We start from the raw sequence: 24,551 nt of genomic DNA, 5'->3' as shown, positions 1-24,551 counted from the left end.
AATGTAGTTAAGTGATTTTACACATTAAAAAAAAATCCTTTAAAAAAATCACGTTTTATGTCTTTAAAGTAGAACAGTTTGTTGAAAACAATAAAAAAAAAATTAGTGTCGAAAACTTCCAAAGATCAAGAAAGCCTTTAACCATTTACACTTGAGGCGTTACCGGTGAACACAAAATCATTAACATGCTATAACTTTTCAACCATTAACACGATTAATGTAATTCCAGTAGATTTTGAAGGAGAAAAGCGGCGTGAGCTTCAAAATCTTCTGGAATTACGTTGATCGTGTAAATAATTTAAAAAAATACAGCAAATCAAAGAGCATAAACACTAAAGCTCCGGTGTTAAAGGCTTAAAGAAACTTTTGTCGAGTTTTTAAAAAATGTTCAAGCATTTTTTTACTCCAGACGATCGGCTTCCCATAACCTTGTTACTGCAGGAAAACAGGAGCCAAACATTCCCCAGCCCAGCCCACATCTCCACTTCCTCACTCTGGGAACCACAAACTACAAGTCAGCTTTAAAGTTAATAAACCCTCCTCCTTGAAAAGAACAATACAGCAGCACCAGGATACATTAATCCACCTTTGAAACACTAAGGAAATAATACGACTGCAATACAATGGTCCATTTTCCTTCCCTCAGGTACGCTTCGGACACCAGGCTCACATATGAGATCTGTCGCTGCTGATGGGGGTTTGTTTAACACATTTCCCTGAACAGAAACAAAAAAAAGAGCTTTTACATGTTTTATAAATGAAAATCAGTCATGAGATTTCCTTACATGAGGGAAAACAAAGGAAAAAAATATATATTTTAGTGTTACAACCTTAAAAATGAACAAGAAATGTACACTTTTAAATAAAAATAAGTAAAGGCAGAATAATAATAACAAAGAAAAGGAATAAAAACTAGAAAAGTTGCATTACCTGTGATAATGCGAATGCTTTTCTTTCGAAAGCAGTTGCTGAAGATGCTGAAGTTTTTGCTGAAAATAGTGATGCAATTTGCTTTAATAAACCTTTTCACGTGACGTCACACATCGCCGGTCAAGTGCAGAGTCGCTTCTGGTGCATATCGTTTAGAACGGCAAAGCTAAATGCTTTTAAAGCAATTTTACACAAATAATAAAAGGTAACCTAACCAATTGTAACCCAAATTTGTACAATATTTATTTTAGAAATGTCCTACCCGGTTTTATTCGTTTTCCCCTCTTAGATGGTTCACAAATCAGAGTACAAATGTCAGTAATCCTGTCTGCAGTCCGAGCTGCAGCTCAGCTGATCCACAAATTCATCTGGATGATAGTAAAAGAGTCGTGGATTATTTCTCTCTGACAACCCGGTTAAAGTTAGACGAAGGTTACAAGTACTTTATTGGATGCTGCTTGTTTGATTATGAAGGTAATTATGATTTTATTCTTTTAATCTGTGCTAATGCTAACGCTAGCAATAACTCTGGTTATGAGACGTGGAGCTGTAGATGAAATCAAATTTGTACTTTGATTTATGAACAATCTAAGATGAAATGAAAACAGTTCAGCAGGACAATCATAAAATAAATATTGTACTTATTTCCGTTGAAACTGTTATGGTTACCTTTTAATTTTTTACATAAAATTGTGTCAAACAGTGTTCATCTGTCAGCTCTGCTGTTCTAAATGCCACTACTGGAAGTAACTTTTCAGTTTGTCGGCCCTGTAGCCGTTTTGTCTGACGTCACTGTGAAACGGTCTATACATGCCAATGTTGCACAAATATTTAATGTGTTGCTTAAATAAGTGCTAAACTCCAAATTAGACCAAAAAAATGTTGGAGATGCCAAATTAGCCAAAAAAGCTAGCTTGTTGCTTAAATATTAGCTGAACTCCTAAATAGCCTCAAATTCCTCAGTAAACTAAATTATTCAAAAATGTTAGCATGTTGCTAAAATAGAAGCTAAAGTCTGAAATAGCCTTAAAACCCCAGTAAATAACAGATTAGCCATAGACATTAGTATGTTGCTAAAATATTACTCCAAAATAGCATAAAGAAAACCTCAGTAGATGCCAAGTTACCCAAATGAGATATATTTAAAGTTTTGTTGTTAATCTACTTAACATGACTAAATTTGGCTTTCTCAAAGTGAGATTTTACATGCCAAAAATGTACGTAAGGAGCAGGAGAATCACTATAGTGTTCAAGAAAAACATTTTTTTACATCAAAGATACAAAAAATAACTTTTTTACAACTTATTTTTGATTAAAATGTAACTGATTGTACCCAATTTTTATTTTAATTTCAATATAAAGTGGATGTAAGCTAAATTAAAATGTGAATAAGTGATTGAAAATTATGTTTTTTTTTTCTTTTTTTTTAAGTAATGATCAGGAGTTTTGTGAGGAAACATGAGATCATTGACAGAGTTTTTCCTTCCACATAACATAAAGATATATAAATTCAACATGTTTTTTTATGATTGGCACCTTCCTGTTCATTGACCCACATACAGCGGTTTGGTCCCAGAATCTCCTGGGAAATGTGGGGTTTGACCTCTAAGAGACACATTTTTCCAGAGCTTTTCGCATGTGAGCTTTCTACAGTAAACAGCCCGTGTTGTTAAAAAAATGCTGAGTCATGAGATTTCTTTGGAAACAAGCAGAAGATGTGTGCTCTCAGAAATCTCTGGGATTGGTGGATAATTGGATACGCTGAACACGGGAGACATTTTGGGGTTTGGAAAGTCTGAATTTGAATCCCCAAAGATTTTTCGATTAGGACGACGAAATAGAACGGTCCGTTCCCGCCTACAGACAGAGATCCTGGAGGAGAAAAGAAGTCTGGAAAAGACAGAAGAAGATGGCTAAAACATCTTTTAGAATCTTTTACATCTTTTAGTTGTTTAAGTTACAGTAAAACTATGAGAGTGACAGAATGAAGGCAACTGTTTTCTTGTTTTTAACAAGAAAAAAAAATCCCATTTGAGAACAGATCAATAAATGTTTATTTCCAGTTTCTACATTTTGAAGAGTTTAAACCAAAGATGCCCCAGAGCTACATTACAATAGCGCTGCAGAAACGGGCTTTAACAGCTTTGTGGCTTTGTGTTGCAGGAACATGCACAGACTCGTCCCTCTGCACTCCACGTCTTCTGCTGCCCACCCACACTCCAACAGAAGGCCTTTTATGCTGAGCAATATTCCAAAATGTGAAGTTCTTGGCATCGGGCTCTCATTCATGAGTACGACTAGTGAGGATTATGTCACTGCCGGCTGTCAGAGGGAAAACTCCCACTGCAGAGACGCTGTCGGGCTCAAAATAAAGCATTTGTGACCCGTTTTTAGATAAATGTGTTATTTCTAGATGCTGATCTCCACAGACAAGATGCAGAAAAGAGTCCAAATTATAACCTATTCAAGACACTAAAGATCTGAGATTTGTCAAAAACTTTTTTACAAATGCGTTCCTTCACAGCTGGATCCAGCCCTTCAGATCATTTTATTTGATTGTGATGAACGGCCCGATGTTATCTTGTGCTCGTTTCTAACTTGTATAATTTGACAAAATATATTTTTATGGAGGGTAAAATATTGAACGTTATTTAAAGGGGCTATACCATGATTTTCTTCAGCCTTTTAGAGTGATCTACATCCATACATATGATCATATATCACAATGGGAACACTAAAAAACAAATAATGAAATACGAGTCATTTTTGTGGCCCGTTTTAATACCCGGACGTAAAACGACTCGATTTCTGAGGCTCCGCCTTTCACTCCCTGTCGGTCCCGCCCATTTCATGAATGTTCACTACAGCCTGTTGCACGCCTGTAGAAAACATGCACATTTTCCCTCTACGGCCTCACCGAGTGGTCTACCCTTACAGGTTTGACTGTATCGGCTGGAGGAAGGACTAAGGCTTTAAACACGGCAGTGGTTGGATGATGATTTGGGTCTGTGCTGCATTTGTAGTTCTGGGGTCTTCCCAAAAAAAGTTTCTGTATTTTGGGGTCAAATTTGTTTCTGTAAACTAATATAGATTATGAACAGTCAATGTAAAAGGGGGCGAATCCATCGTGGGCCAAAAAAAAAAAAAAAAAAAAAAAGGGATGAAGACGAATTTTTTATTTGATTTCAGACGGATCGATCCTTATTGTTATTCTCAATGTTGCAATAAAATTCAAAAGTGCTTCCACACATTAGAACAACAATCTCCCATGGTAAAACGTATAACTCAAAGCAATTAAAAAATACATAAAATACATTATATATATATAATATTTACATATGATTATCATCATTATTATTGTTTAGTATTATGCACTGAAAACAGAAAACTAAAATAAAGTTGTAGCTAGATAAAATTGCGTTGATCAAAAAACTGGAGACACAAATAGCAGTTATTAAAATGGTTCAAACCAGAAAAAAAGATTAATATAAATATATGACTTTTGGTTTTGAGCTAAGTTTGCTCCATTGTGAGAATCAGTGAACTATTGCTGTTTTTGCATGGACTGTAAATGGTTTAAATAGTGACATTACGACATTGATAATCGTCTTTTTTTGTTGTTTTTTCATGTTTCTGATCCATTTAAATGAATAATAATAACCCCCGGCCCGTATTATAAAAGCACAATGAGTGTCATTCTTTGTGTTCTCTCAGAGAAAAACGTGCGCATCAATGAGACGATGTGGGCCGCTGCATCAACAATCAGCTTGTATTACTGTATTTGATCCAGTCCTGAGCAGATGTCTCTGTTTTTTAGGGCTCATAAAGTGGATGAAATCTTTCCATCTGTGCTGCACAGTCGTGGGGACTCAAACCCCAGATTGACACCATGAAGATAAAAATCACACAAATCCTGTTTACATTCCACCTTAAATCAATCTCACACAACCCTTAAGTAAAAGCGCTTAACTCATTTCTGCTTCTATACTTAAAACCTTACAGGTTTTACTGACAAAAATTGAATTAAAGTTAGTTTTCACAACAAGTACATGAAGTTTATTTGTGATCTCATGGTAGTGATGAAGTACACGTATATCTGGGTGATACTCACTGACTGTCCACTCTGACCCAGCGAGTGTGAAGGTCCGGTCTTTGACGTGTCAGCCGGCGCCACACGCCATCTGTGTGCTCTGCTCTCAGACACAGCATGCAGGAGCATCAATGCTGGGAACAAAGATACTAATGACACCAAACAGCCGGCGGGCACTAACAGCCTCATCCATTTAAGTGCTTTAGTTAATTGAGCAAAGGTGATTATGAGCAGCATCCCATAATCAGACGCATACATTTGCATGACAATACCCATATAATGTGTCTTTAATCTGATTATAATCACTGATACGCACGAAAGAGACACTTTAAAGTAGGTTACACACGTTTACCCTCATTTCAATTCATTTGAATGACTCACTATGTTTTGCTTTTGTTTCATTCAATATTTTTTAAATTGTACAATTTCAAACTATAAATTGTATGTGAAATGACAATTCCTTGATTTTTCCAGCACCACAACTGATGTTCTGCTGTTTGCAACTTGATTTTTTTTTGTCCACAGATGCATGTTTCACATTGTAGTTAAAATAATGCAATTTCTGTCAAAGTTATTAAAGATTTTATGAACAACGACATCAACAGCTTTAAAATGAATCATTTAATGTCAAGAAAAAGGCAGCTTTGATATAATATAAATGCAAAAAGTTCAGTTAAGGATCACAGAAATCCACGTTTATAGTTTGGAAGAATTTAAAATAAATAAAATGAAAAACAAACATTGATTCATTGTCAGCTGAATTAAATTATCTGCATAAAGAAAATCTGAATAGTTTTCTAAAACTGCCCAACGGTCAGCTGACTGCTGAGCCTTACACTGAAACGTTTTATCTTCAGTGGGTCACGATGACATTCTCACAAGTAAAGAATGGATGTAAAATGTTTTTACTACAAAAAAGATTGTTTAAATGGGAATGATTGATTTTCCTCTGAATTTTTATGTTCAACCCCCCCAGAAATCATCAACAAAAGTATGAGTTAAAACTATTTTGCATTTAGCGTCTTCAAAATACAAAATATTACAGGTTCCCTTGAGGTTATTTCAAATACTATTAACATTTTTACCATTTGAACTCCTAAAAATAGAAGAGTTCCATTTTAGTTTAATTCAGTCACAAAAACAAAACAAACAGGAAGAAAGTTGACATTTAAAGATCCTAAAACAGATATTTTCACATTTGCATTTAAAAACTATTAATACTAGTTGGGAAAAAATCTAAAAACAGAGCCTGTGGAGTGTGTTTTGTTTTTTTCTGCTACTTTTTGCACTTTAAATTTTAATCTTTTTGACATGTGTTCAGGAATATCCTGCAAACTGAAGTGATTATTTTTTTACCTGGAAAGGATGAACTGATTGATCTTCTACTCAATCTACTTTTTTATTGCAGACACATAAAAAAAATCTTAGAAGTATTTGTAATAAACGACTGAAGGTCAAAAGAAAGTGTAGGTAAAAATCAAACTACATTTGATTTTTTTTTTAAATTAGCAACCGAGTTGTGTTTGTGTAGAAGAGATGAAGTGTAAGCACACAACCTACACATGTGATTGAAAAATAGCTTTACCGCAGACCAAAAAAGACAAGAATAACATAAAGCTATTGCTAAAATTATGAACCACTGGGAAACATCAGGATGTGATCAACCCACCAGTTTCCCAAAACACACTGTGCTCCTCAAAAAAACTAGAAAAATCACTGAATATTTGTGAAGTTTCTAGTGGAAATATCTTTTTACAGTTGATTAAAGACTAACTTACTAAAAGCTTTTCAGTAAGACGATACGACTTGTTTAAACACAATAAATCTTAAATATCTTGTTTAATTGTTTCATCCTAAAAACCTCTTATTTTAAATCTTTAATGAAGCAAAAAATGTTTTGAAATTTTCAAATAATTTTGAAAACTTTATCTTAAAATGTGTAATTCTAGTCTTATTTTATTTGGTCTGTAAAGAAAGATTAGTTGGACTGTTGTAGCGCTTATAATATTATATTTTTTGGGTGGAAAAGTATAAGTATATAAACATACATACTTTAGATGTTAAAACATTTTTGAGCAATACATGCTTATTTTAAAGCATGATATTTCCAATGGCCACAGAAAAGGAACTATTTGTGATGATCTAAATATTACATTTGGTTTTAAGAGCAGATCATTACAACTTATTTAAAAAAATCTTACGATGAAATTCTACTAGTTCCACTGGCAGAATTTTTCCCTCATATCAAGGAAGAACACTTTGTATTCTACTGTATGAACATTATTTAACTTGAGAAGAAGATTTCAATTGTGGGTTTTTCCATCAGCAAAATCAGAGTCGTGACCACAAGAGGAACTCCTGATAGGGTGAGAGGGAACATCTCAAACTGTTGACCTAAAACGGGAAAGTTTTCTAGGTGACAGTGGTTTAGGTAAAATTATCAAATAAAAGGTATTTTAGATAACTGGATAACTTAATTTAATAATATGTACAAATAAATGTGATTTAATTTTGTTGTTTTTAAAGTGACACTAAGTATTTAAAGACTCTAACACTGAATTATTCTAAATGACAAACACTGTCTTAAAAAAGGAAGAAAAGCTTTGAGACTCACTGAAAATTATACACATTTGTATTGAGCTAAACTGGGGCCAATATTATTTGAAACCCAAATAAAACAACTTAAAACAATATTGATGTTTGACCAAAAAAAAGTAAAATGTCCAAACCTTTTTGCCATTATAAAATAAACGCAATTATTTTCAGCTTCAAATATTCGGTTTTTCAGGTTTCAAAACTCAAAATTTCCATTTCAAAACTTTTTTTGAGTTTAATTTCTTTTTTTTTTGTCCACTTCTGACACTTTTTTTTTGGTTTTTGAATCTGAAAGTCTCAGTTTCAAAACTTTCGGCCCTGAGGTATGGAGCTAAATTTTTGCCAATACTATCACCGTCCCCCCCCCGCCCCCACACACACACACACAAACACAAATGTGAAAAAAATATTTATGTTTGGCCAAAAAAAAAGTAAATTATTCACATTTTTTTTGCTATTCTAAAATAAGCTTAATTATTTTCTGTTTTTTAGGTCTCAAAAGGCAAAACTAAAATTTCACAACTTTTTTTTTTCAGTTTTTAAAATATTTTTTTTTACTTTCTTGGGGCTAAACATTTGAAACCCAAGTAAAACAAACTGAAAAAAATATGAGTGTTTCGCCAAAAAAATAAAATAAAATAAAATGTCCAAAACTTTTTGCTCTTCTCAAATAAACTTAATTATTACCAGCTTCAAATTTTCCTTTTTTAGGTTTCAAAATTTAGAATTTTAATTTCAAAACTCTCTTTCACTTTCACTTTTTTTTGTTTTGCTTTTGAATCAGAAAAATTTAAATTATGATTTCTGAAAACTGAAAAACAGAACATTTGAAGCTGAAAATAATTAGTGTTTTTTAGAATAGCAAAACGTTTCAGTTTTTTGGGGGGGCGGGGGGCAAACACCAATTTTTTCTTAAGGTTGATTTGTTTGGGTTTCAAATAATATTGGCCGCAATTTAACTGCATACATTCAATGTGTTTATTGTACCGCCTTAATATCACATCGCTTTACTCGGAGTCAGTAGAAACAAAAAGTGTAAAGAAGGAACATTCAAACAAAAAAGATTTTTAAAAGATCAGTTTTGTTTCATTGAATTTTCCAAAACAGAGATTATCAAGAGAAAATCCACAAAAGTTAAACTCAGTTTTTATTCACACCGTTTTGATCAAGTTTCAGAAAGAATTGCGTGTTTGACATCTTCCTGCACAAACTGTTTATTAGACCATATGAGAAGCTGCTCTGCCTCTGACTTTCCAAACCACCTGAAGGGAATCTGGTCTTCCATCTGCTGACTCTGCAAGGAGAGCAGAGTTGTGAGAGTTAGCGTCAGCATTTATTTATTATCAGTGAGGAAGATCCCAACGGCTCAGCCGAGAGTTCCCAGGCTTTGTCATGTTGTGAAACCAGAAAACGAGAAGAACAGATAAAGATCTTTACATACAAAGTGATGGGCAAATCATTCCTGAAGACGAGTCAGATGAAGCCATGTTATGTCTTCACATTTGTTGATTCCATTTTTATTTGTTTACATGTTTTTAACTTGGTAAAATTTTGTCAGACAAGATCTTCCTTTTCTATTTAGTTTCTATTTAGTTTGGGCTGAGTATCATCAATAATTTCCAGAATTAATTCAATTAAATTCATCAGAGCCTGGATCGATTTGATTCAGATTTTTTTTTTATTTTTTATTCTTTTGATCCACTTAATTTAATATTGAGTTTACATTGGTTTAGGAATAATAATCTATCTATATTTATGTTCATATTAATCTGATAAATTTCGCATACTGTAAAATGTATTTGTGAAATTGTAATGAGATTTATTTATTGCATACAGTGTTACATGGATTCTCAATCAGAGAAGCTCCAACAATTGTTCTGCCTCTCCTGGAGGACGTTTCAGTTTGGCCACTAGATGGTGATCGTGCTGTAGCATTACACCTTTTTCCAGGAAGAATGAGCAAAAAAAAAAAAAAGAAATGCAGCTTTAGACCAAAAATGGTTACTTTGCAAAATATTTCCTTAAAAGAGTTTGGAAGATTCATGCTGTGGGAGTATATAAAGATGATTATTTCGTCAGTGATGTATGTTTAAGTCAACTGTGTGTTAGCGTTAGCCATCCTAAGGAATTCCTATTACACGTTAGCATAAAGCTAGTGGTCTTTAGCATTTTGCTTGAGATCGATCTCTGCTTTTAAGGATTGATTATGGATCTATTAGGATTTGATCGATCAAGATCGATTTTAGGATTAACTCAACACTGCCCTAGTTTCAAGGTCCACGCATTTTGCTGCATGATCAAGTTCAAAATACAAGAATATGATTAGGGCACGATATCCTGGGTATTTTCCCCTGACAATAATCCTTTCAAAGTTTCCCTGTGACAATGTTTACTAATCTGTCATAAGCATTGTAATAATGATTGCTGTATTTTTATGTTGTTAAATTTGGTTGAACAACTATGATTGGTCCACAACAGGAAGGTCTGCACATCTGTTAATTATATAACAAACAGATTCCTGGTTGAAACATTTACTTAAAGTAATTGTAAATAGGTGAAGGGATACTTCTTATGCACTTTTGGTGTTTTCAGTGGTTAAAAGAAAGAAAAGATTCTGAATAAGCAGAGTAAAGGAAGTAAACAGAACAATGAGTATTTATTTTAGCTAGAAAACGTGTATTACTTAAGTTTTTGCTCTAGCTATTTAAATTTAAAAAAATTTTCTTTTCAAGATATAAAATATATATATTTTTTAAAGAATTCATTTCATATTTTAAAATTCAGGAAAAAAATTAAAGCATTTATTATTATTATTTTTATATATAAAGTTTCCTGTGTGTAACATTTGAATTTAAAATAGAAAAAAATATATTTTACTTTTTTTTTTTAAGCGCTCAGGGTGACGTCTTTTTAATAAGTTATAAATAAAGGCGCCATTAGCCTACTTTCCTTTAGCATGAATCGGAAGCTAACAGCGGCTAACTTCCTGTGGCGGGACGAGGATTTGAAGAAACCCGCGCGGCTCGTTAACCAAAGGTGCTAATTACCGCTCCCCCCGTGGGAAAACGGACCCAGACCAACTTCCATGTAACTCCTCCTGCAGCGGAGGAGCCCGCCTGCCGCTGCGGGCGTGAGGGGGACGGGAAACCGCCCCCTCTGAGCGGACGGACTGACGGACGGGAGCCGCCGATGGAGACCTGCCCTCCTCGGATCATTTCCAACTCGGGACTTGAAGTGACAGCATCTCCTGCCGGGAGTCCGCCTCACTCTGCCCTCTGTGGATCTACTGGAGGCTTTACATGATTTTTATTTTTTTACCTGTCGGAGGAGAGAAAACCCATATCGGATCTATGAAAAAACCCGCGTGGATTTGTAACATCTTTTCAAAGCAGGAGGAATGCATATTTTGTCTGTGAAACTAACTTTTTTGCTGTCGCTGTTGGGCTTAACACGAGGTGAGTAGCCGCCACTTTTTGTCACTCAGACAATTCAAAACTTTATTTAAACTATTCATTTAATTTCCACGTTAAAGCTCCTTTAATCAGCATGATTTAATCATGTGAATTGACATCTTTTGCACTTGTTTTCTAGATTTACTTTTTTAATTCAACTCCTTAAATTTAGATTTTTTTTTTGTTAGAGAAGTGAACTCCTAAGAACTTTTTCTCACTGCAGCGCAAACCCTGTGCAGCCTGGAGTCAGAGAACTTCTTATGGAAATGGCAAAGCTGTGTTACTTTTTCAAATGTCACACACTTTTTGGTGCAGCTGCACACATGACACAACTCTAAAACACACACAATTTGTGTTGTGATGACTCTGTAGTATCTAAGGAATAACGAAGATCAGAAGATCAGGTTTGTACAGATGTTTGTACACTTTGCATTCGCAGGTCTAAGATGCTCCATGCCCACTGAGTCATGTTTGAACCAGGGGAAGTGTGAAGCAACTCCAGATGGCAACGGAGAGTGCAAGTAAGTGTAACATCTGCTCGGACTCCTGAAATGCGGTGTTGTGGAATCTGGGATGACTGTGAGAGTTTTGGTCGACACCAGGAGCCTCTGCCGGGTGGGCGCTCGCACCATCGCTATTTCTGGGAGGCAAATGGTCAGAAAGAAAGGAGCCGACACTGATGAGGACAGTGTGTGTGTTGGTGTGGGACACCGCCAGCAGCACACTCACCAGCCAAACTCTCGTAGCCCTAAATCTTGTTTTTCTTTTCTTTCACGGAGCGACAGCTGGGTTTGCCAGAAGCTTGGCGACCATTGTTCTGTGCTGCGATTAATTCTGTGTGACTAATCTGGGTGAGGCTTCCCAGAGAGACCCTCAAACCCGTCCTCCTGCCGCCTCCTCCCATCTCCTGGGATTTTGTCCTCTGCTTAATGGACCTCACTCTTTCTGATTGAACCTGGACAGATGGTTATGGATAAATGTCTTTATGACAAAATTGGAGCAGGTTTTATTTGTTGCCTAACACACTTGTGCTTTTATAAAAAGGCAATAAATAATTCAAAATGTACTAGGTGTTTTACTGTAAGAGAGCCTGCATTAAAACTTGGTGAAAAACTTTGCCGCTGCAACAAGTGGGCAGCCATCTTGGCTGCCTGCCACATCTTAATTTGGTCTGGTCCTGCGTTCATCCCTCACATACACACAGGCACGCCACCTCGCCACAAAGCCATCATTGTGCCTCGTTCCTCCTCAGACTTCTCCAATTAAAAATGGAGATGGGCATCGTTGTGGATTTGAAAAGCCTGAGCGTGTCGTCGTGTTCTCATTATAGTAACTTGTCGTCGTGTTCTCATTATAGTAACTTTTTGTTTTAGCAAGGCAATGGAGAAGTTGCAGAATTGCAAATTGCTAGAAAACATCCTTGTGTGTGTTTGAATTTGACTGTTTAATTAATCTCCAATAACAAATCCACTGATTGGAGTTGTGGTTCTTAAAATTAATTTTGTGTTTTTTGATGCTTCTCAGTCACAGTAAATTGATCCCGATGTGACATTTCTTGGAAAGCCAATCCAGAGCATGACAACTTGTGCATTGACTGCTTTTCTGCAAAACAAAACCTTGGATTTTACATTCAGAAGAACGTTGCAGTATGTGGACGTATTTTCAATTTTTTATTCAAAGTTATTTAAAAAAGTAGAAAAAAGGTCAAATCTAAGTTAGAATCATTAACTGTATCTGAGAACTGGAGTGAGCCAGTGTGACGTCTCGTCATCCATACAAAATGGTTTATTCCGGCTCCAACCACATTACCAGTCAAATGATGCTGCCATGTTGGACCCAGACGTCGTCAGTAATCAAGTCTGAGTTGGGCTGAGTCATCGTTTCTATGACAACCACCTATCAGGAGTGAGCGTACACCTCTGCCACTTGAGTGGGCTACATGAAATCTGTCAAGCAAGCGTTTTGAACATCAGAGGCTCCACCTACTCTTATGGAGACCTCTGATTGGTCAGTTTATGACTTGAAAAACTTGCACTCCAGAAATGACTGAGTAACAGCTGTTTATTTAGCTATTTAGGGATTCTGACTGCTTGGAGCCCACGTGTGCTTCCTTTTTGGAAGGTGAGAGGGAAGGAGTTACTCAGTCCAGTTCTCATATACAGTCAATAGTCAGAGTGGAATGTTTGGATTGGAGGATAGGAAATTGCATCACCTATAATGCTATAGATAATTGATTCCAGGTAAATTTCTAGTTAAAATTATTGACTGTATCGCTGTATCACAGAATTGGAGTGAGCATGTGTGATGTCACCCACAGAAACCACCACCTTACTTTTGGCTCCAACAAAATTAAGTCAATTCAGTCAGCATTTTTCAAGATACCCGCCATTTGGAGCCAGACAACGTTAATTAGCACTGATTGGTCTAAGCTGGTCTAAATCAATGTTCCCAAAAGAAGTCCACACTCCTTCCACTGAAGGCAGGTTTGGAAGAATCTGTCAATCAGATGTTTCAGATGTTCGAGGTGGGGGCCAGTGAGCACCACATGCTTTAATTGAGGCATCTGATTGGTCAGTTTAAAACTTGAAATAACTTCCAATAAAGAAATAATATAAAAAAACTAGGATTGTCAAGAATTTGTCAAAAAATAGAGCTGGGTTGATAAAATTGATTAATCGTTTGAATCAATTTAAGTTTAATAGATCAATAATCGATTCATGAAAAAATAGATTGATATAGCACATAAAGCTAACGTCCGTGAGCTTGATGCTAACGCTTAATGGGATTTCCCATAGGACGGCTAATGCCAACACTCGGTCAACCTAAACATACATTGCTGACTAAATGAACATCTTTATATGATTTTTTTCAAACTCTTCTAAGGAAATATTTTTAAAGTAACCATTTGTGGTCTAAAACATAGTTTTTTTTACTCATTCTTTCTTCTTCTGGAACAAGGTGTAAAACTATACTGTGATCACCACCTAGTGGCCAAACTGAAACGTCCTCCAGGAGAAGCAGAACAATGTTTAGAATGTTAATGATCTGAACATTTTTGTTAAAACTTCTCCTTTAGAGAATCCATGTAGCTCTGTATGATATTAACAATCTCATTATTTCAATAATAGATTTCACAGTATGTGAGCTGTATCAGATTAATATGAATATATTCAAAACATGTAGTGGATTATTACTGTATTTCTAAACAAATGTGTAAACTCAAAATGGAATGTAATTGAATATTATTGAGAGGATCAAAACAATCCAAAAAAAAAAAAAAAAAATGGACTTGAATTGATCCAGGCTCTTGTGAATTGATCAAATCGTTTCTGAAAATTATCGATACCCAGCCCTAAAAAAGTGTATTGGAGCAAGAATGGTTATTCTGACCAATAGAATGAATGAGTAAAAATGTTTATTTCTCTATTGAAGTCTATGGGATTTTGACTTTTTGAAGCTAGTGGGTACTTCCTGTTTGGAATACTGAGGGGAGGGGTCCCTAAGTCCAGTTCTCATATACAGTCAATGGGTAAAAGTCAATAGTGTGGAAGGGAAAGTGGAGACTATGACCATGTCTGAATCTATCACTACTCCATAACCCTATAAAGAATATATCGACTATCCAGTAACCTGGATTTTAATGGAATTCAGACACACGCTCACTACTTTTCTTTTGTTATGTTTTTTTGTGGTAAACATGATGTTACCCATTTGCTCGAAGAAAAAAACTAATACATATGAACATTTTATGATGACTAATCAGGAATCCACCCACTTCTGTTCATGAAAACTTGGAAATAAAAATAAATAAATAAATAAATGTTCACACAATCTTTTCAAATGATAAATTGCTCAAATGCAATGCATTGTGGTCTATATTCATCAATTCAGTGAGCATTGATGCTCACTGTAAATTTCTAAACCAATGGATTTTGAATTGTAGATTCCAACACTCCAATACAATGGCAAACGCCCTTTATAGTGCACTAACCATGGGGTAGTGAGGGAATTTGGACAGACTATGACCAACAGATTTTGGAGGTTTTTTTTTTTCGGTAGACTAATAACTTGTTTTAACAGGAGTCTGCTAACAGGGGGGGATTAGGGGTTCAAACCACCTAAATCAGGTGGGCCAAACAGGATAAACATTTATTGAACACTCTAAAACTACATTTTTTAAACTTTAAAACCGTAACTTTATAAAATAATTATGAATTAGATATATAGGATTACCTGCAATGATGCTAGTGTGAATGCTTAAGATGAATTTTGTTGCTGAAAATGCTAAACTTGATAGCTGAAAATGCTGAAGCTAATAGCTGAAATCACTGAAGCTAATTGTTGAAAATGCTGAAGCTGATAGCTAGCTAAAATATTATCTATATGCCAAATTAGCCTAAAAAAATTCCTAAATTAGCCGAAACAGCCAACATTTTGCTGAAACATTAGCGAAACTTTAAAATAGGCTAAAAAACTGAAAGAAAAGCCTAAATTAGCCAGAACAGTTAGCATGTAGCTGAAATATTAGCTAAACTCAAAAATAGCCTAAAAATCTCAGTAAATGCCAAATTAGTCCTAAAAGCTATCAGAATGAGAATTTTGAAAATGTTAAAACTTTAATTTTTTTAACATAATTATGAATAATAAAAATGCAGGAATGTTATTCCAGAATAAATCAACTTAACTTTAAAATAACTTTCAATATTTTACCCTCCATAAAAATATTCTTTGTAAAAATTATACTAATTAGAAATGAGCGCAAGATAACATGGGGCCAGTAATAAAAATAAAATAAAATGATCTGGAGGGCCGGATCTGGCCCCCGGGCCTTTACTTTGACACATGTAACTAAGCAGCAATGCTGCAAATTTGAAAGTAAAATCTAAAGTTTTTCTCAATAACAGAAAAAGAGTTATATTCATGCATTTTTGGGGTCTTTGAAGCAGCTTCTGGTCATCAGATTCATCATCTCGCTGGTGAAGCATGGCAGCTGGCTGTTACCATCACAGGAACATTAGAGTTATTGCAGGCAGGTGGATCCAGGTTTCAGCTAATGGTGTTAAAGGTCTGACAATACTAAGCGTGCCAGTTGACACATATATGTTTTGCATGAACTGGGCAGTATTTTATGGTTTCCTCATGAAGGAAGACAGTAAGGATTTTTTCTTCCTGACCTGTCCTCGTGCATCATTTGAATTACCTTAAACAAACAGCTGCCACACTTGAACTCAAGTGTCAGGTTGAGGTTAAGTGAGTGGTGTCAGATGCTTTTGTCCTTTGTAGTCTGTCCAGTGCATGCCCACTTGACATACCATAAATACCATCGGCTCATCATATCTGGCTTGGCGCAGTGACATCCAGACTGAAGTTTATCTGCTGCTTCACTGAGGCCTCTCGTTTACTGCGGAGGCTTGGCAGGGCCAGAGTGTGGTGACAGAGCGAGACCGGTCCGGCCTCAGACCGGAGCATTGCAGATTCCAGTGACACAATGGATGGTCAGAATCAAAGCAGCTCACAGCAGAGCTTCTTTGTGTCGGCGGAGCTGAGAGACAGCAGGTCTACTGGATGACAGGTGAGGACGGATGCCGCTAAGAGATCGCATACTTTCTTTGACAGCATGTTGATGGCAGAGTAATGTGATGATGCTGTCTTTGAGGGTTAAAGTGTGCAGTCCAGCAGACAGGGCAGACATGACTCCCCACATTACTGAGGGAACAAGAGGTGGTTCCGCTTCAAATGCTTTCAGAACGGAGCTAATAATACTTTGTCTCTTTGAAGGAGGTGATGCTCAGGTGTAAAAAAAAGGTCCACTTGGAACTTTTTAATTAGTGTAAATTGACAGAGTTATTGACATGTTCCTCGTTATTTAATTTTTCTTCTTATTCAGTTGATTGATAAACTCCCAATCATAACCAAAGTCTGGAGGGGCTACAACCAATCAATATCAGAGATTCACACATTCCTGATAATGTTTGAGTGGATACTACATTTATGTATGTCTTTTAACTAGGGTTGTGCCAAAATATCGATATTGCGATGGTTGGTGGTTCAATTTCGGCTTATCCCTTTCGGGGTCGCCACAGCATAACAGCACCCACTGTTTCGCATCAGTGATTTGGCAGAGTTTTTCCGCCGGATGCCCTTCCTGACACAACCCTGTACTTGAGGGGCACAGGGACCCAGTTAGGCAGCAGCGTCAAGGGTCTTGCCTAAGGACACAATCTGGGTGGAGATCAGTGGACAACCCTGGGAATCAAACCCAAGGCTCCTGCGTGTCAGCCCTTCATCTAGCCCACTGAGCCACCCAGCCACCAATATCGCGATATTTAGTCATGCAATTGATTCTTGATGGGTTTTCACCAAGTATCGATCTTATATTTTCATTTAAAGAGGCTGTTGTGCTGAGTGTGAGTCGCGTTACGGAACTATTGAGCAGCTGGGCGTGCTGCGTCGAACATTTAATGGCGACGCACGCGCTTCATTCAGGAAAAAGCACCGGCGAGATCCAGGGTCGGTAGCGCATGTGTAAAGCATGCCTACCTGTGCGTGTTTGTAATCCATCTGTAGAAGAGGCAGCCGGTATGAGGTGACTGTCTGAGCGCTAGAATGACCGCTATTATTTCCTGTTTGATCGGTGGGAACTAGGCGCACGCTTCGCAATAATTTGTGTGTACTTCAGGTACAGGTCGGAATTTTCGTTTTCATGCACTTTGATGTTTAACCTGCTGGTGTACGGTGTCCATCCATCCATCTTCCTGACCGCTTTGTCCCTTTCGGGGTCGCGGGGGTGCCAGAGCCTAACCCGGCTACTGATGGGCGAAGGCGGGGTTCACCCTGGACAGGTCGCCAGTCTGTCGCAGGGCCTCAATCACACACACATCCACTCACACATTCACACCTAGGGGCAATTTAGAGTCACCGATTAACCTATGAAGCATGTTTTTGGACGGTGGGAGGAAGCCGGAGTCCCCGGTGAAAACCCACGCATGCACGGGGAGAACATGCAAACTCCACACAGAAAGGTCCCAGCCGGGATTCGAACCGGGGCCTTCTCGCTGTGAGGCGAGAGCGCTAACCACTGCGCCACCGTGCAGCCCGGTGTACGGTGTAACTTTGGTAAATTTATGGTGTGAAGTTTTCAAATGAATGTTATTACTTTTTGCTAATGTTTCGCTAATTACAAATATCGTCTTATCAACATTATCAATGGTGCAAGTATTGCCTAATAAAATATTGTGATATATTGCCAAATATTCCCAACACCCCTAATATTTAGGCCGAATAGAAATTTATTTTGAAGACTTGGTCAGTTGGGATTAGCTAAAGTTTGAGGATCCCAGCTGCTGTGTACCTCCATGAAAGTGGGCCCTTGTCCCTCGATTCTGGACATTCTTCAATGGCACTTCTGTTTGCAGCAGTCAGATGAGTCTATCTTAACTCCCCACATGCTCCCTTCTCCCCCCTGCACTTCTATTCAGAGTCAGGAAGCAGCCTCGGTGTGGCCCGAGGGAAGAAAAGGTGCCGTATCTGATCATATCATCACACAACGAGAGGCACATAGTGCAAGTCTTTTATACGGTGGCCACCACCAGTGTTGGGTTTCCTTTAGCGAGAGTGAGAGGAGATTTCTGGCCATAAGAACTGACTTTGTGGCGGAGAATCCCTGAGCAGAGGATTATGACATTTGAGCCTCCTTGTTTGGTATATACCAAGACACATGACAAAATCTTTGATCGCAGTCATTCACAGTCGGCATGTGTGTGTGAAAGACAGGCTCCTGCACACTTCCTCATTTCTTTTCTTCTCCAGCCAGACCACCTGCCAGTGGGTTATAATATAACAACTATGAGGGGCATGCGCTCACCCACAATGCAGCATGCTTCATTATGACCACGAGTGCTTGTGGTTTTTGCCCATTCAGCTTCAGACATAAACAGATTGACTTTTTTCTGGCAGGTGTGTTTTTGTCCTTCAGCCACTCTCACTGCCTGAATTCACAGTCACTCATGAGACACAAAACTTTAGTTTGTGTCGGCTGTAGCACTGGAACAAGCCAGTTCTGTCACTCAAGGGAGAAAAAGGGTTTTCTGAAGACCATTAGCTAAAAAAGAGAATCAGTTCAGGATTGTTTAAAAATGATGAATAATAAAACGTGTTATACCAGCAGCACAAGATTGATAAAGTTCAGAGATGCAGCTTAGTTTTTATTAATACTTTTACTTGTGTCCTGTGCAGATACATGTTGGTTTAGAACAAACTGAACAAATATATTGTTAACCGAGAAGAACCATGAATTTTAGTCCATTAGTCATAAAGTACTTTTTTTGTCTTTATTGTTGAGCACAAATAACGAGGATTCATACAAAGAAAGACAAGTACAGTGCAGGGAGAGGCAAAAAGCCCAAATGGCTTATTCATGGCAAAACAATCAAAGATATAAAATATACATCTGTCATATATACATGTAGATTCCAAAACTTTTTAAAGATAAAAGTGGCAATAGATATATTAGTAGTTCACAGGTAACAGCATTTGTCTAAAAACAGCCATAAAATCAAATTAATAGCAGAATACATAAATATGCTGTCTATAAAATAACACTATTGGGATAAAAGTGAGAAACATTTTTAAGACAGTATGACCCATGGCCCAACAAGTAAATTTTAATAAAGAAAATATTCAAACAAATATAAGGAAGACTCAATGCGAAACAAATTAAATGCTTTTTAAAACATCCTTTTCAACTCGTTGAAGAATTGCAGGTTTTTATTGCATAAGAGAATTCATTCTAAAGTTTTGCCGCCCAAAACCTAATTGAAAACTGATCCCGAAAAGTGAGAAACGTAGGTAAATGAAGAGTGAAGAATTATGGGATATATGAGAATGGAGCTGTAAATACACCATAAAATATGTTGAGATCTACTCAGGCATATCCCCTTCATGAAAAAGAATATTGTATGTAAAAACACTTTAATGATAGAGTGATAGTTTTCAAACAAACATAGACTTGCAGACAAATATTTTCTTGATTAAAGCCTTAGTGAAAATCACAATGGCCCTTAAAGGTGGATATGGGCTGTCTGTGGGCAAAACAGTGGGTGAGCCTGTAGAGGAAACGTAGGTGAACCGCACCAAATGTCAAGTTCATGGACCGTTCAGTAAGACCATAAAGTGAAAATGTTCGTGCTTGTTTACTCTATGGGCATGCTTCGAGCGTCATGTCTTAGTGTTAGGTTTAAACCACCTGAAACATTTCTCCACGACTGCAAGAATGACACGGGAGAGATTGTTTCAAAATACTTGCCAGGAGAAACGGTCAGAGAAACTTCATAGGCCTTGTTTTTCTCTTCTGTCACATTTAGACCTGCATCTCTGAAGGGTATGGGGAAAGGACAGCTACAGACCGGTTTTTACTATCACTAATGTCAGATTCTCTATCATCCTGTTCGTGACGCCGGTTTCTTCAAGCATCAGCTCACAGCCTTCAGTTAGGACTCGGCTCCACTGTCTTGATACCGAGCCGTACACAACGTCAAGCAAGAAGACTGAAGAAAGAGAAGTTAAAATCACTCAGAGCAAATATTTGATAAATGTATGTACCACCCTGTCACTTTGCAAACACTTGTACAACATGTAAGAGAAAAGTAGGTGAGATGCAGGTGTGCTGTGTAAATTTTAAATTTTTTTGACCTACAGATTTTGCAGGGAGCCCGTTAGCACTTAAGGGTATGCAAAGAGGAAACGGCAAGGCACACTGCTTTTCCCTTAAGGTGTGGTGGTTCTTCTCTTTCACCCTCAATGGGCCCAGACAACCCAAAAACTCTCAGCACCCATAGTGGTGTTGACCCGAACCGGTGCATGTGAATAAGATTTAAGAACACCTGGCTTATGTGAAATGCACTGTCTTCTTTCTGGAGTTTCAAACTCCTGGGACTGTCGGTGGTTCATTTGTACAAAATCATTCTGCTGGCAGATTTCCATGAGTTAATAAATAAACTGTTATCTGCTGATTCTGTGCACACTTGGGTAGAAGAGTAAACTCACTCAGGGTTAGTGAGGGATCAAATGATTCATCTGAACAATACAAGTGTCTAAAGCAGGAGTGCCAAACTCAATCGCACACACGGCCAAAATCGAAAAAACACACCTTAGGTCACGGGCCGAACAGGATAAACCTTTATTGAACACTCTAAAACTACATTTTTAAAACTTTAAAACAGTAACTTTTTAACATAATTATAAATTAGATATATAGCATTACCTGTGATAATGCTAGTGTGAATGTTGTTAGCTGAATTTGGCCACTGAAGGCGCTAGTGCTGATAGCTGAAGATGCTGAAATTGAATTGTAAAGATCAGTTTCAATACAGAAAAACAGTGCAAAATAGCTAAGTCGTTTGTCTAAGTGGCGTTATAGTAGTGCGATGTCATCACTTGTCGCAAGCACCCGAGCTGATCTTACACCGCCCCCCGGGCCTTGACTTTGACACATGTGATTTAAAGGCTGCTTTACTTTACAGTCAGATATTCTTTTCTCTCGGTGAGAAAGAACTCCAGACAAATAAACACACTGACAAAGTATTTACATCATAAAATGACCTCATGTGGTGTGAGCAGGATGAATCGACATGCCATTGTTTTCTCTGTAATGCTCAAGTCTTAGAGTGGAGATGTAAGCCTAACAGCCTGATGTCAGCTACACCTTCAGACACCCGGAAGGCCTTTAAGTGGTTTCCAGGCTCGTAAAGGAGGCAGAAGTTATTAGAGTGGCTAGGACTCTCTAGAAACACTCAGTCACACGCTAAGTGTCCGGTCCCTGGGGGGGCTTGTTCTTTCCCACGGACTGGGTCCACCATCTTCTCAAAAGCATGCTTCTCTAATGAGAACTGCCAGATGTGGGTTGACCAGGTCAGCTCTCCTGCACGATTACAGAGGAAGGAAGAGAGGGATGAACATAAGCAGAGGCCAAGAGGTGGACAGTCCCCCTTGTCATTTCTGTAGCACTGCTGGCTTCAGCTCCACTGCAGTGATCACTCCTGTGGTTTTCCTGAAATTATTTTTGTCCCAGCAGTTTTGTTGCAGGATTGATTGCATGTCTAAAATAGCAGCTTTGGATCGGCTGTTTCATGTTTTGATGCCGTTAGAAACAATGCTTTTTTTCATGTTTGAAGCGTGCATTTCAGCGTTAATTTTCTCTGGTTGTCCCTGCGGTTAGCCACTGTCCACACTGATAAAAAAGAGGCAAGTTCAGGGGAAAGAGAGGCCCCTTCCCCTTCGGGCCAAGCTTTTAAAACCGATCAGACTGGGCTGAGGGGACTCAACAGAGCCACAGAAGTAAACAGACAGGAAATGAGAAAGGGAGGTGGGGGGCAGGAGGGACAGATTTTAGGTTAGAAGCGTGTTTCATGAGCACAATTTGGACTTGATGACACTATTTTTATTTGGGATTTGGAGTTTTCTGCATTGTGCCAAAATAGTCAAGAGTCAGCGGAAGGCAGAAAATCAGAAAAAGTTCACGAAATAGCAAGATGGGGAAATGTTTTATGGGGATGTCACAGGTAAAGGGAGGGTTATTTATTTATCAGGATAATTACAACAACTTCCTATTTACCTTTTACTCCCTAGGTGTTTCTTGGTTGATATTTCCTCTTAAACTCTATGGAAATTATTCTAATTAGGATTAATTCATTAATTATAAAATGTTCTGTGAACCTCATCCATTTCAATGTCATTTTTAGATGACAAAAGAAATAAAAAAATCTTTAAAAAGTGGAATAACTCGTGAGAAACATTTCTAATATTGTTATGCCCTTGGCTAGTGGATTCTAAAAAGACATAATATAAAGGACAGAAATGAAAACTAAACGCCTCAATATCTCAAAAACTATCACAATAAAAAATATCAGCTGAACCATACAAAGAAAGCCCAACAAACAAATCTACAAAAATTCAGTGTGTCTGACAATAAAGTAAAACTAGATACTGTTGTAATGTTTTTTACACAGTGAGATGCTGTTTGCTCAGCTGTGGTTCTAACATCGCTCCTCTTTGCTTTTGCTCATATCTGTGGGAAAATAAAGATAAAACATGATCAAATTAATAGGAAAATGACTATTTCCACACAATGTTATAAAATACGTTCGCCCAGAGATAATTTTTTTCTCATTTTGAAAGCTGGAAATACATGGCTCTATGGCTGCTCTTAACATTTTTACTGAGCCAAAACATTCCGGTTTTACGGTTTTAAAATATCTCATACAACAACAAATAACTTTATCATGAGAAGTGAGTAAAATCCATACAGACAATGCAGCGATATGCGTCTTTTGTTTCAGGTATTAAATGCGAACAACATGAATTACATAATAATATATAATATTGTTTAATTGTAAATGGCAGCCTTACACATGTTTTTCTGTCAGTTTGAGATTATCTATGTTGGTTTGAGACATTGCTGTTGGATTGCATGTATAATCTTCATTTATTAAAATGTTAGTATTTAGATACGTAAACATATTTAAACTTAAAAAACAGTGACTGACCCTGTATCCCACAGAGATTTAGACAACACAGCAATTGAATAAATGCACAACCTAATTCCCTAAGCTTCTTAAAAGCATTCAAAGTGAGATCCATGCAGCTGCCTGAATCTGCGTGTTTATTCCAGGTTTTTATATGTATACAGTTTACACATGTATCCTGGATATCGCGTCTCTCCATCTGTGTGTGACCTCACAAAGGTGGCAGATGGCAGTCTGGACTGACACTGAGGAAACCCCCTTCAGAGGGATTCCTGGCCCGGGGTCAGATGTCACCTCAACATCTGCTGCAGACTCCTCCCGGGCCTGTGATGGGATGGAAACCTGTTGCCATGGGTTACTGCAGCAGCATTGTCAAAAGAAATGAATCTTAAAGAGAACAGCGAAGGCCGCAGGGTAATACCTGCATCGCCTTTACCACCACATAATTCCACCGCTGCCCTGCAGTTATTTAATAGCACCATGAACATCTGATATTTGCTCAGCTTCTGATTTGTGCCCGCCTTTTCATGTCTTCTTTATTTACCTTTAAAAGCTGCCCAGTTTACCTGCTGCTGTTGAGATGCTGCTCCTCTTACCGGCACATTTCTCTTGTTGAAGCAGCTGCTTCTCTCTGTTTGCTTTGGAACGCAGGAAAGACTCCATAAAAGAAGTTGTTGAAAGTCTTTTGTCTTCCACGCCTATTTTAAACATTTAAGCTCTCGTTGACGCAGTGGATGAGGCCATTTTCTGCCAAGTGTGTATTTGACGGGATGATGCCAAATTAGAGAGCAAACTGTTGGGATTCTTGGCCAGCGTGTGCTACAGTTGACTTACTGCTTGCACCTCGGTTGGAGTGTGTTTGGACAGAGCGTCCACGTGCTCCAAGGTGAGGGTGCTGGGGCTCTCTGTTTATCTTTTGGACCTGGGTGTAAGGTGCTGAGCTGTTTTGCAAGAACAGACATC

General features: G+C 37.6%; 1 protein-coding gene across 1 annotated transcript in view; it reads left to right on the top strand.

Moving 5' to 3' along the window:
- Positions 1–10,573: 10,573 nt before the first annotated feature.
- LOC112147959 (notch receptor 1) overlaps positions 10,574–24,551 on the top strand; it is a gene marked incomplete in the record, with an annotated part of 61,349 nt that continues 47,371 nt past the window's right edge. Inside the window, 2 exon segments of the mRNA XM_024274686.2 lie at positions 10,574–11,070; positions 11,507–11,588. Coding sequence (XP_024130454.1) covers positions 11,013–11,070; positions 11,507–11,588 — 140 coding nt within the window.

Source organism: Oryzias melastigma, linkage group LG9 (assembly GCF_002922805.2).
Source record: "Oryzias melastigma strain HK-1 linkage group LG9, ASM292280v2, whole genome shotgun sequence".
NCBI lineage: Eukaryota > Metazoa > Chordata > Actinopteri > Beloniformes > Adrianichthyidae > Oryzias > Oryzias melastigma.
The sequence above is the reverse complement of the archived record's forward strand: the minus strand, read 5'-3'. Positions and strand labels throughout refer to the sequence as shown.